The sequence below is a fragment of the Octopus sinensis genome, linkage group LG24, assembly GCF_006345805.1.
Source record: "Octopus sinensis linkage group LG24, ASM634580v1, whole genome shotgun sequence".
In the NCBI taxonomy this organism is placed as follows: Eukaryota; Metazoa; Mollusca; class Cephalopoda; order Octopoda; family Octopodidae; genus Octopus; species Octopus sinensis.
In genome coordinates this window covers 17,972,103-17,985,259 of record NC_043020.1, presented here as the reverse complement: position 1 = coordinate 17,985,259, position 13,157 = coordinate 17,972,103, and the positions used below count along the sequence as shown (strand labels likewise).

At 39.6% G+C, this 13,157-nt stretch overlaps 1 protein-coding gene across 4 annotated transcripts in view; it reads right to left on the bottom strand.

Annotated features, from left to right (window-relative positions):
• Window positions 1–13,157, bottom strand: part of LOC115223814 (SET domain-containing protein 4-like) — a 35,036-nt gene that overhangs the window by 19,384 nt on the left and 2,495 nt on the right. For all 4 annotated transcript variants that reach the window (XM_036512714.1, XM_036512715.1, XM_029794485.2 and 1 more), the window contains exons 2-8: window positions 10,737–10,897; window positions 10,284–10,410; window positions 6,626–7,049; window positions 5,079–5,253; window positions 3,447–3,531; window positions 2,122–2,205; window positions 1,712–1,841 (exon numbers count right to left, since the gene is read on the bottom strand). In XM_036512714.1, coding sequence (XP_036368607.1) covers window positions 1,712–1,841; window positions 2,122–2,205; window positions 3,447–3,531; window positions 5,079–5,253; window positions 6,626–7,049; window positions 10,284–10,410; window positions 10,737–10,884 — 1,173 coding nt within the window. In that variant the 5' untranslated portion in view covers window positions 10,885–10,897. The remainder of the gene's footprint in view (window positions 1–1,711; window positions 1,842–2,121; window positions 2,206–3,446; window positions 3,532–5,078; window positions 5,254–6,625; window positions 7,050–10,283; window positions 10,411–10,736; window positions 10,898–13,157) is intronic.

The following is a 13,157-nucleotide window of genomic DNA, read 5'->3' as shown; positions in this document are numbered from 1 at the left end:
CTGGATGCCCTTCCTAATGCCAACCACTGAGAAGGGAGCTGGCAGAATCGTTAGCATGCCGGGTGAAATGCTTAGCAGTATTTCGTCTGCTGTTACATTCTGAGTTCAAATTCCGCCGAGGTTGATTTTGCCTTTCATCCTTTCAGGGTCAATAAATTAAGTACCAGTTACACACTGGGGTTGATGTAATTGACTTAATACCTTTGTCTGTCCTTGTTTGTCCCCTCTATGTTTAGCCCCTTGTGGGCAACTAAGAAATAAGAACCACTGATAGTATAATGAGTGCTTTTTACATGCCACCAGCATGGGTGCCATTCATGTGACACCAATAACTACGATTTCACAGGTGCTGTCTACATGACACTGAAATCGTAGACATGAATGCTAATGGATTAATGTTAACAACTTGCTAAGAGGATCTAACAAGGGATCTTTTAAAGAATCACTTCACCTGCTACGAATAGAAATTTTTTAAATTTGACAATAATGTACCTTTCCAAGTTAAATTGTTGGAGTTATTCAACTTTTTCTAGAAAAATGTTTTTAAAAAGTTATAGAGGTTTAAAGTTTGATCATTTTCACCCAATCAAGAAACACGATTTCGAAGCTGTCATTTTGTGTGTGACTGCACATTTTGTCAACATCCTGAAAATAGCACTTGTGTTTTGATATGAAACCACAGAATTATGCACAACATATAACCACTCATAACTTTTTTTATTTCTTGGAATTTTCAGAAAATTTTTGTGAATTTGAATTCTATATGCAGGACTTCATATGATTATACCAAAAAAAAAAATTGTGGTGGAGTGTGATTTAAGGCTTAGGCCTATTTGGCTGCTATTTTTAGCACACATAACAACTATCTCAATGATTGTGACAAAAATATTTGATCAATAAACAAGTCCGTTTTTTAATACAAAGGGACGTCTCATGTGAGTAGTCAAATCAATAAAAGAGCATTCTTATTCTAGGCATGTCTAGATATAGGTAAATGAAGACTTAATCTCTAAAATTCATTGTCACCCACAAAATGTTCATATCACCCACCAAAATCTCAAATTGCCCATTGTTTTCTAGAAATTCGCCCATCGCCCACCTGTAAGTTGAAATTGCCCTCTTTGGGAAGCTATGCTTTAATCACTAAGCTATACACCTTTAAACCCCTCACCCCAATGTAGTAGAAAAAATTATTAAATGATTATATTGTGTAACATGATTTTTGTCCAGACTTTGCTTTCGTTACAATAGTTATTCAAACCCTAAAGAATCCCTCTCAACACAAGGCTATGATGCTCCCTCACTACTGCTGCTCATGGTCAGAGATGCACATATTGTCAGCCACTGAAGGACATGCTCAAGTGATTATGGTCAAGCAACTGACAAGCAATACTGTGGTACTGAGCAGAGTATTCACTTAAATGATATTTCTGCTTCAGCAACTCAGTGCTAAATCTGTCTCAAGTGTAGTAGAAAAACAGGTCAGTTTCAAAACATTGATGTCCAAGTCACCAAAGCAAAGTTAGAATGGAATAGTAGTGATTTCCTTTGATTTCTAGGTAGGAGCAAATAGGATATAACACTTACTGACCAAAGAAAAAAGAAAATTAAAATTTCGTTGTCCAGTGTAATTAAAATAACAATAAAAGTAGAACAGAGAATAAACTAAGCTGTGGCTTCACTAATGCAATTCAAAATGTGATCCACTGACCTGTGTCCTTGGTTCCAACAGTTGCAGTTCTGATGAATGTTTGTCCATGATAAACTTGACAAGATTTATGGTAAACTCCAAAACCTCAGGTGGCCATTCTTTCTTAGACAAACAGGACTCCCAGCAATTCCTGAAAATGTGAGAAGAGATATTTTAGAAAATATCACTTCATGTCACAAGGAGTGCATAAAAGGGTTGGCTTCAGAAGGGGCATCTGGCAGCATTTGAACTAAACTCTTCATGGTGGTGCTCTAGCATGGATTCAGCAATAAATAAGAGAAAAGAAACTTCTGTTTGTTTTCACTTGAAAACTTGAGAATAAAACTCAGTCAAATATTTCAGTCTCGTAACTCAGAATGAGAATATCACATTAAAATTAGTACAACTTTTATGCATTTATATAGACTTACAGTTCTTGCCAAGACATATTAAGAATGTGTAAGACCGACTGTAGGTTCCAGGAAATTCCTGCATCTCCAAGATAGTGTAATTGCCTGGAAGAAGGAAAAAAAAGGGGCAATAATTTATGAAATTACTTAACAAGTCCTTTTAAGTTAGACAGGGGTGGAAAACAAAGGGAAGGTCTATGATTTTTGCAAATCATTCTTTCATAGACTGGTGAGGTTAACAAAATTGATGATGAGCCTGAATGTGGGCAAGGGAGTCTTCATATGGTTGCTCTACGTACCAGAAAAAGCAGCCAAATACCTTTCAAACCACAGCCATCCAGCTTAAAAAAAAAGGTAAGATACCAAATGACAGGATGGTCATGGATAGAACGCCTTAAAGTACCAAAAGTTTTGATAGTGTCTAATCAGAGCTCACAACTATCTTATGAGGAAGAAAAGACACACTAAACTATTTAGTCTAGTTCCCAATATATAAAAACATAAAATGGTCACAGCTGGAATATCTTTGACTATAGGATTCTTTCAATCAGGGATCATCTTTTACTGTCTTCAAAATAAAAAAAAGGACACATTGGATGATGTACCCTTAGCGCTTTAGCATTTAAACCTGCCATATTCAGCCAAAATATTTTACCTGTTTTATGTTCAAACTGGTGTGGGGCCTACCACAAGGTCTCTTTCAGCCCACAGCTGCAGCACTGAATGAAAGTAAAGCCCTAGCTGGACATGGTTGGGGAAGATCTCCACAGGCTTGACATCACCTTGGAGAATACAGAGAGGCTGGCACAGGGCCACCAGGAATGGAGAGCACTAGTGGACATGGTTGGTTCTACACCTGATAACGTCTCTGGGACCACTAACCTGGGAAGCCCCCAGCTTCATCAAGTAAAACCATGAAGCAAGCATATTCAAACTGGCCAAATCCAACCTCTCACTATTACTCTACAATGTCGTTCTAAAAGTAAACAAAAACATCATTGAAATCTCTCAGCTACAAGATATTGCATGATTAATTCAAAACATAATGAAACAAGCATGACATTTGACAGAGCAGTTTGAATGCTAAGGGACTAGATACACTTCAGGATGGTTCTAGTTGAAACACCGCTGATCATAGGCAAGCTTGATCATGTTTGAACAATGGCTAAACAGCCAACAACATCTGCAACGAGCAAACTAATGGTATGTGTTCAGAATGACTGCCATAAAGTAAACTCTGCTAAGACGTCCAAGGAACAGAAGCTGGTGCTAGGACAACCGATGGAGACCAAGGAGGGAGGAGAGAGCGATCAATCCTTTATATAGAAATAATTAGGACAACTTACTTTTTCAGGTTATATTTCTCAAGTATTTCTTCCTTTTGCCGAAAGCAAGCAATATCGAGGCAGGTTGAAAAGTCTCTGATGGTGTCTAGAAAGAAGGAAATGTTAAATGTTAGTGCAAAACAGTTGAAAATACAAGTGCATTCCAGAAGTTTTGAGACTGTTTTAGGAGAAGCAGTTATAATTACCCTAGACTGTTGTAACTTTAGTACATCATTACTATACATCTAATAATTCTGGTCTTTGGTATTCCAAATTGAAGGAGACAGCTGTAACAGCACTTTGAACACACCTTACTACACATTGCTTTCACAGCTGACTACTTTGCAAGATGCAGCTGAGACATGAAGACAATTTTGAAGCTCACTATGCAATAAAGCTTTTGAGTTAAACTGGGTGAAAACACTACAGAGAGATTATGGATTGACTTTTTCACTGGCACAAGAATTTCAAGGATGTCAGAGAGAAGGTGAGGGTCACTGAGAGGTGGGGGGAGAGGGACATCAGAACATGAAAGCTGGTTGACAAAAATTTACAATTTTCAGGAGAATGACCATTGTGTGTCTATAAAGACAATAAGCACGCAGTTTGGAATTGGTATGGCAACTGTACATAGAATTATTCATGAAGATCTGAACATGTGCAAAATTAGTGCAAAGTTTGTTCCCAGGCTGCTCAGTGACGAGTATCCTGGCAACCAACTACTTAACAGACATGGGCATCAAAACTGTCCCTTAGCCTCCCTGCAGTCCAGATCTTGCTCCCTGTGACTTTTAGTTGTTCCCCAAGCTGAAGGAGAACCTCAGGGGCAATTGTTTTGAAGATGAAGGAGGCTGTGACAAGGGTCCTGGACACCTTCGCTTTGGAAGACTTTGTGGTTTGGCAAATCATCATCATCATCACCATCATTTAACATCTGTTTTACCATGCTGGCATGGGTTGGATGGCTTGACCAGAATTGACAAGACCAGGAGCTGCACCAGGTTCAATAGTCTGTTTCTACAGTTGGATGCCCTTCCTAATGCCAACCACTTTACAGAGTGTACTGGGTGCTTTTTACATGGTACCAGTACCAGTGCTTTTTTGTGTGGCACAGCACCCACACCAATATGAGTACAATTTAGTAAATGGAAACTGAACTGAAGCTTGCATGTGTGTGCGTGTGTGATTCTGTGTTTATGTTTACCTTGTTAACCAGTGTTGTGTTTATTAAGTGACCTTTTATGTCTTGTAACTTTGTGGTTTGGCAAATCATCATCATCATTATTTAATGTCCATTTCCCATACTAGCACGAGCTGGATGGTTTGACAGGAACTGGCGAGGCCAGGGGCCACACCAGGTACCACAGTCTGTTTTGGCTTGCTTTCTACAGCTGGATGCCCTTCCTAATGCCAGCCACTCCACAGAGAGTACTGGGTACTTTTTACATGGCACCAACACCCACACCAATGCTTTTTACATGGCATCTTGGTTTTAGGATATCAAATAAAGAAATAAATAAAACCAAGTACCAGACTGGAATAAGTACTGGGGTTAATAGATATGATAGGCTAAGACCCCAAAAAGTGCCGCCTCAGAATGTTGACAGTCCAGTGACTGAAACTACTGAAAGAATTAAAGAATATAATACTAACCGAAAGAAAATTCATAAAAATTATGAGGATTATCAGGAATGATGAAACCATATTCCACAAGCAGCTCTGAATTATTATGTGGTCCATATTTGATGAAAACTTGGTCATATTTTCTATAGCTGTCCAAGGTAAGAATCTCAAAACAATTTGTGACTTTGTTGAACTCAGTAATAACCTGAGAAAAATGACAGGTGAAAAAATTCAGTTTGGTGAATCTGCATTTGCAAGACAAAAAAGGAAAAACAAAAATTCAGTCCCTAACTTGTCAGCAGGCATGGCTGTTTTCCCAATAAAACTCTGCTAAGTTATGCTTGTTTTTCATTTTTCTTCTGAATTTTTCAAATTATAAAGGTAATTTCTGGACAGCCTGTATTTTGGGCAGATGTCTTCTAACAGTGCTTCAGTGGGACTATTTAATTGAGAGAGAGATGTAGAAGAAATCTGTTCCATATGTATGTGTGCACACACACACATATATACACATATACATATATATATCAATCATCATCATCATCGTTTAACGTCCGCTTTCCATGCTAGCATGGGTTGGACGATTTGACTGAGGTCTGGCAAACCAGACGACTGCACCAGGCTCCAATCTGATCTGGCAGTGTTTCTACAGCTGGATGCCCTTCCTAACACCAACCACTCTGAAAGTGTAGTGTTGCTCTTACGTGCTACCGGCACGAGAGCCAGTCAGGCGGTACTGGCAACGGCCACGCTCAAATGGTGCTTTTCACGTGCCACCTGCACAGAAGCCAGTCCAGCGGCACTGGCAACGACCTCACTCGAGATATATATATATATATATATATACACACACACACACATTAAATATATAGGGATAAATTATCCAAGCAGATACTGTAAGAGCTCTCAGGTATAGTTAAGGTTCTGGCCAATCACATCAAGTAGTAAGAAGCATCAAGGATTGCTTATGGTGAGCAATCCCACTTTAATTCTTCTGATGGCTAAATTTGGGTTTGCCTCCCTAGAGTAGAAGTTCCCAAAATTACAAAGAATACAAAGACTGGTACATCTTCAAATTTGTTTTAATTTAACAGTCAATAATATACAGTGTAATTAGTTAGCTAAACTGACCAACACGTTTCGACTACATGGAATATTGTGGGTTGCATACACGAGTGCACATACTCTATGTGTCAGTCATTTTAACTAACTAATTATGCTGGATAATTAACTGTTAAATTAAAAGAAAAAATTTGAAGATGTACTAGTCTCCATATTCTTTGTAATTGTTTTGGATACATATATATATAAATAAATAGGATGGTAGAGTATTGTCAAGGGTGCATGAATAGGGAGCTGTTAGTGCAAATGAATGCAAAGAGGGAGAGAGAATGCAGTGAGTGGTGGGACCTGCATATATAGAGGAGCAAGAGAAAACGGGATAGCAAAAATATATTAAAACAGTTTTCATGATGTGAATAATCTGAAAGATTATCAGATGTTGCAATCAACTGACCAGCAGCTGCCCAAGCCGAAAGTTCTAATAGACGAAATACTTTATAACATTTTCAACTGACCTTTGCATCAGGTGAATGGTTCAACAAGTCTAGATATGGAATCAAAGCACAATTCTTTCCAGATTCTTCAATGTAAGGAGAAGTCGGAACCTCAAAGTAAACACATCGAGTGTTGACAACATTCCATGCCCACCGGAAATTTTTCTTGCAAGTCAAAACACTGGTGAGGTAAGGATAATCAAGTGCACAGCAGCATTGAGAGATTGCTGCATAAGCATCATAAAAAGTCTTCAAACTCTTCTGTGCCAGACGTGATGTATATGGTGGTAAGGCATCTACTGCCTCAGTTTCCCAGTTAGTGATGGTGTCAAATTCCAATGGTAACATTGAAATATAACTGCTCCAAACTGAATCACTGCTTTTAGCTCTCTCAGCCAATAGGAATACAGAGAGGGCAGCCTGAGCAGTGATTGGTGGGTTGCATCTGAAATCACAAGACATAATTCCATTTATCAAAAGAGAGATAGAAAGAGAAGGACAGACATTAATTTAATTCTCTTCTTGTTCTCAAAGCCTTCAACAATTTAAACAAATATTTTTTACTAACTTTTACTTGTTTCAAGTGTGGAGGGAGTATGTGAATTACATTAACCCCAGTGCTTAATTGATACTTATTTTATGAACCCTGAAAGTCAACTTTGGTGGAATTTGAACTCAGATCATAAAGATGAACGAAATGCCACCAAGCATTTTGCCCAGTATGCTAATGATTCTTATTTCTTTATTGCCCACAAGGGGCTAAACATAGAGGAGACAAACAAGGATAGACAAAGGGATTAAGTCAATTACATCGACCCCAGTGCATAACTGGTACTTTATTTATCGACCCCGAAAGGATGTAAGGCAAAGTCGACCTTGGTGGAATTTGAACTCTGAACGTAACGGCAGACGAAATACTGCTAAGCATTTCACCCAGCTTGCCGCCTTTATGCTATGATTCTATCTAATGCTAATGAGTCTAATACTCACTGCCTTTAGTCTTTAACATTTTACTATTCCTTGTCCCCACAAAGATCCACTTCTTTCAGCTCACCTTCAACTGTTCTACACCAAATGTTCTCTGGTTACCCAGGTTTTCATTTCCCAGGCAGTGTCTATCTTAAGGCTACCCTTGGTATCCCATAATGGCTTAATCATCAGAGCTTCTGCTGCTTCATTTCATGCACCACATTATCACAACCAGTTTTCTGGTCCAGCTCTTCATTTAAAAACTTCAATGACAATGAGTGCAATTGATCAAATAATTGAATATCCAGGTAGGGGAAAAAAAAAAGCAACAGCAGTTGAATATCATCATCATCGTTTAGCGTCCGCTTTCCATGCTAGCATGGGTTGGACAGTTCAGCTGGGGTCTGGGAAGCCAGAAGGCTGCACCAGGCCCAGTCTGATCTGGCAATGTTTCTACAGCTGGATGCCCTTCCTAACGCCAACCACTCTGTGAGTGTAGTGGGTGCTTTTTACGTGCCACCGGCACAGGTGCCAGACAAGGCTGGCAAACAGCCACGATCGGATGGTGCTTTTTACGTGCCACCGGCACGAGGCCAGGTTTCCATATTCTTAACATGTGATATAATCTCTTATTGTTAACATCCACACAACTTGGCCACTAATAACTCTAAACTGATCAGATTTAACCCATTATTTTCCTTTATGTCCAAAGGTTCAGACATAGCAGTCTGTTTAAGAAGTTCACTTTACAGCTGATGATTCTGGGTTTGATTCCACTGTGTACCAAATTTTAATCAAGCAAGTGTCTCCTACAGTTACCAAGGGTTTTTCAGAGCTTTGTGAGTAAAATTCAGAAGACAAAAACTTACAGAAACTGGTCATATAAATAGCCTCGCCTGCCCTCCGTGCCGGTGGCACGCAAAAAGCACCATCCGATCCTGGCCGTTTGCCAGCTTCGTCTGGCACGTAAAAAGCACCCACTACACTCATGGAGTGGTTGGCGTTAGGAAGGGCATCCAGCTGTAGAAACACTGTCAGATCAGACTGGGCCTGGTGCAGCCTTCTGGCTTCCCAGACCCCAGTTGAACCGTCCAACCCATGCCAGCATGGAAAGCGGACGCTAAACGATGACGTGCGTGTCAGTATGTGCATGTGTTCACGTTTACAGACGTTAAACTGCCTCGTAAGAGTTGCGTCCCTTCTTTCAAACATAACTTTATGATTCATCATCAATTTTGCACTTTAATGCTGGTATGAATTGGATGTGTCATCACGGTCCAAGCCATTTATTTCCAACTGAGAGCTACTGCTCCTAAAGACTGCTACTCGTATGTGTCATTTCACTTGGTTCCTAGAGTTGGTTGTCTTCCCTATTGCCAACCACTTTATAGAATGTAATGGATGCATTTTTTGTGGCACCAATTTTGGAGAAGAGTACCCAGTTAATGCAAGGCTTGAAGACCAAGGAAAGGAACAGGGGAAGGAATGAACAAAGGCCAGGAGGAATGGAAATGTAAGTGCGAAGACTACGAAATAACCTTGAAGTGCACATTTGCTTAGAGTTGATAAATGGTGCCATTTTAGTGTACACTCTACCTGGCCATTTACACTTGAGCGTGCAGACTAACCCTTACCCTAACTTTAACCTTAAACCCTATTCCTAACCCAGATCATGTTATTTCATAACATACACTATGGATGCTGCAGTAGACTACACACTAAAGCAGCACCAAATAAAATAAATACCAGATTGAAATACATAATTCGACAATGAAGTGCCAATTTCTAATTGTGGAGGGAACATGTGGAAGGGAGAGAGTGTGAGTGAGAGAGAGAGAGGTCAAGAATGAGAGTGAGAGTGCAAGAGAGAGAGAGCAGTAAGAGACAGCGAAAAAGAGATGATGGTAATGTGCAAGCCTCTTACCCAGGAAGATATGTGACAAAGTGGTGAGAAAGGGTCTTCAGACAGACCCCACAGAGGAGATGACAAGGGACCAGGACATATGATTTGCTATGCTTGAGAAGACATGTCAAGCTAAGTAAAATCTTGGCTGTCCATGCATCCAGGTAAGTCCTCTACAACCCTCTCTCGGCTAAGAGGTCCTAGTCTTGAGGCTTGTGGGTGCTGGTGCCATGTAAAAGCACCTGTACTAGTGTCATGTAAAAGCACCTGTGCCAGTCCCACATAAAAGCATCCATGCTGGTGTCACATATATGCACCTGTGATGGTATTATGGAAATGTACCCATGCCAGTGCCACGTAAAAAGCACCCAGCACAGTCTGTAAAGTGGTTGGCATTAGAAAGGGCATCCAGCCATAGAAACCATGCCAAAATAGAAAAAAAAAATGGAGCCTCGATAGCTCACCAGCATGGAGAACAGACATTAACAGATGATGATAATAATGAAATTATTGTATAGTGCTCAGGTGCACAACTTGCCAAAAGTGCATATAAAGCATATGCAGTAATGTACAAATGTCTGGGAAGTGAACAATGTATGAGTCAGATACATGCTTGCATGTGTATGGAGGGGAGAAAATCAGGTGTAGTGTTGGTGAATCTCAGAAAGCATGGAAGTTTTGAAGGGTGCAGTGCTCCAACAACTAACAAGTGATGCCGGCAGATGATGATAACTGATTAAAACACCACAAATTTGGCCCTCAGAATGGCTGCAATCCAAGGAATTTAAATCAGTAAAAGAGTAATACCTTTTGATTAAGGATGAGACATCACTGTCAAGGACAACAGTTGTAGTGATGATTAGTCCTGCTGGTACAGATATCAGAACATCCCCTGGTTGTAAAGGTTTTACTGTCATTAAACCACGACCAGTATCTGGAAAAGAAAAACGAAAAAGCTCATAATCATTATCATTTTAATCTTTTATCTTTTATTTGTTTCAGTCATTAGTCTGCTGCCATGCTGGGGCACTGCCTTGAAGAATTTTTAGTCAAATAAATCGACTGCCACAACTTATTTTTCTACGAAGCCTGGTATTTATTCTATTCTATTGCTATCTCTCTCTCACTCCCATACAGCATTGCAGCTCTCATGCAAATCCTATAGACCCTTCCTTCCATCTTTAATGATAACCTTTTCCCACAAATAAAACAAATAAAAGGAAAGATTTGAACCAAATAACATTACATTTTTTTACTTACTGGGAAAAACCCGAGGAGATAAGGATGGTGGCTTGAAATTGTCAGTTGCCCTCATCCATTTGAGTAGATGGACATATTTAGAGTCAAACAGGCTGGGGTCAGCTTTGACTTTCCTCTTTCTTTGCCTCCATGTACGTCCTTTGGCCATGACATTGTAACAACTGAAACAGAAAAAGAGAGCAAGAATGAGAAAGGGAGAGAAAGAGAGAGAGAAAGGGGAAGGGAGAGAGAGGGACAGAGAGAGAATGAGTGACTGTTACAAATCAGTAAACTTAGTTTTCTTCAGTTTTCGATTTAACTCAGTTTACATAGGCTTGCAACTTAAGATGACACTCTCTGCAATGGGTGTGAAAGCTAATCGTTATAACTGGCTGAAGTCCTTTATTCTCAGTCAAAAAGAGGTAGCCAGTAGCATGGTACTAGGACAACATTCTGCACTTTATATGATGACATTTAGAGTCTCGCATCAAGAGTTCTTAATCTCCTGATATTTGATGTGTACATTAATGTATAGGCGTAGAAGTGGCTGTGTGGTAAGTAGCTTGCTTACGAACCACATGGTTCTGGGTTCAGTCCCACTGTGTGGCACCTTGGGCAAGTGTCTTCTACTACAGCCTCGGGCCAACCAAAGCCTTGTGAGTGGATTTGGTAAACGGAGACTGAAATAAGCCTGTCGTATATATGTATATATATGTATGTGTGTCTGTCCCCCCAACATCGCTTGACAACCGATGCTGGTGTGTTTACATCCCCGTAACTTAGCGGTTCAGTCATACTGAGTAGTCCTTGGGCAAGTGTCTTTTACTATATAGCTTTGGGTCAACCAAAGCTTTAATGGATTGACGATGTGTAAGAATTAGCACTTCCTTCTCAAAGCTTGGATTCGAAATCAGACCCAAGAATCATTGGTCGTAAAATACCAATGCACAAAAAGGCGCGAAATCAGAATCTCTTTGTTCTGACAAAAAATGATGGATCGTCTCCCTTCGACCTCTGACCCGAGCAGGTCAGGCGAAGTTTAACAGGACGACCAGCGACCTACTGTACGCAATAACACTCTTGCGGTATATCTATTTTTCTGGCTATTTGAGATGTTATAAATAGAACGGAGAAATAGGTATCTAGAGAGAACCCGAACCAACGTTTAAGAGAACGCCACGCATTTATGAGGACGACGAAAGAATAATCAGAAAGGTGACTCTGTCATGCATGATTTACACACACGCACACCATCAAACATATTCTGCTTTAATGTGTATCCTGTATTATGCATTCCTTTAATATGTATTATTTGCAACCACTATTTAATATGCATTTTGTACAAGCGATGTGTAACATTGCTTACAAATTGATGTAGTGATAATAAATCTTTAATTTATTACAAAGCACTTATGTATTTATTAATACATCCACGCATCCACTACAGATGTACCCAAGGGTGATCTATTGCAGGAATTTAAGCAAAAACTTCGGGCTGTCTGTATTTTAAACTCTGATTTTTTTTTAAATTCGAAAAAGCGAAGCGCTTTTAGGAATTATGGGGGAGTTAAGGATTTAAAAAATTTTTTTTTTTTTTTCGTAATGGTATGAATCCCCATGTGTAGAACATAAAATTTATTGTGCAACTCAATCAGATACGTGTCTATAGTCTATATATCCGTTATTTCAAAAAGGCGTTGAAAAAATGCCATGCGGGATAACGAAGAATCACCGATTTGCTAAAGTGGGTAGCAGTAGTAAAAGGTTGAGGAACCGTTGGAATTGAGTTGTAGTTTGATTGTTTATCCAACACGTGTGAGTTCTACACAGCACACCTAGCACCTCTTTCTGAAAGTGACGAAACGAACCACAAACTAAGCTCTGGAAGCGGTATAACTTGACAAAATAAATAAATGAAGGTTATGCTCAGCATGGCTGCGGGCCAATGACAAAAACCAATAATTTGTGATTCCAAATTTTGGCACAAGGCCAGCAATTCTGAAGTAGGTCGATTATACTGACACCACTCCACACACATTTCATCGACCCCGAGGTTTCGGCGATATTTAAACTCAGAACGTAAAGACGAACGAAACGGGACTAAGCATCTTACCAGACGTGCTAACGATTCTGTGAGATGGCAGCCTTACAAAAATAAGTATTAAAGTTTTCCAAAAACCGCAATACATTATTCTGTTGTGTCTGGGGAAAGTCATTTTCTTTTTGTGCCTTATAATGTAACACACTCACCGGTAAAATTTCCACTTATTTCTTATTTTCCAAAAATTTTCGTTGCGTCTTGTAACCTTTTCAATAGTCTTGACTATTGAAAGGGTTGCAAGACGCAACGAAAATTTTAGGAGAATAAAATTGAAAAGGTTGCAAGACGCGAAGAAAATTTTAGGGAAAGAAAAATAAGTGGAAATTTTACCGGTGAGTGTG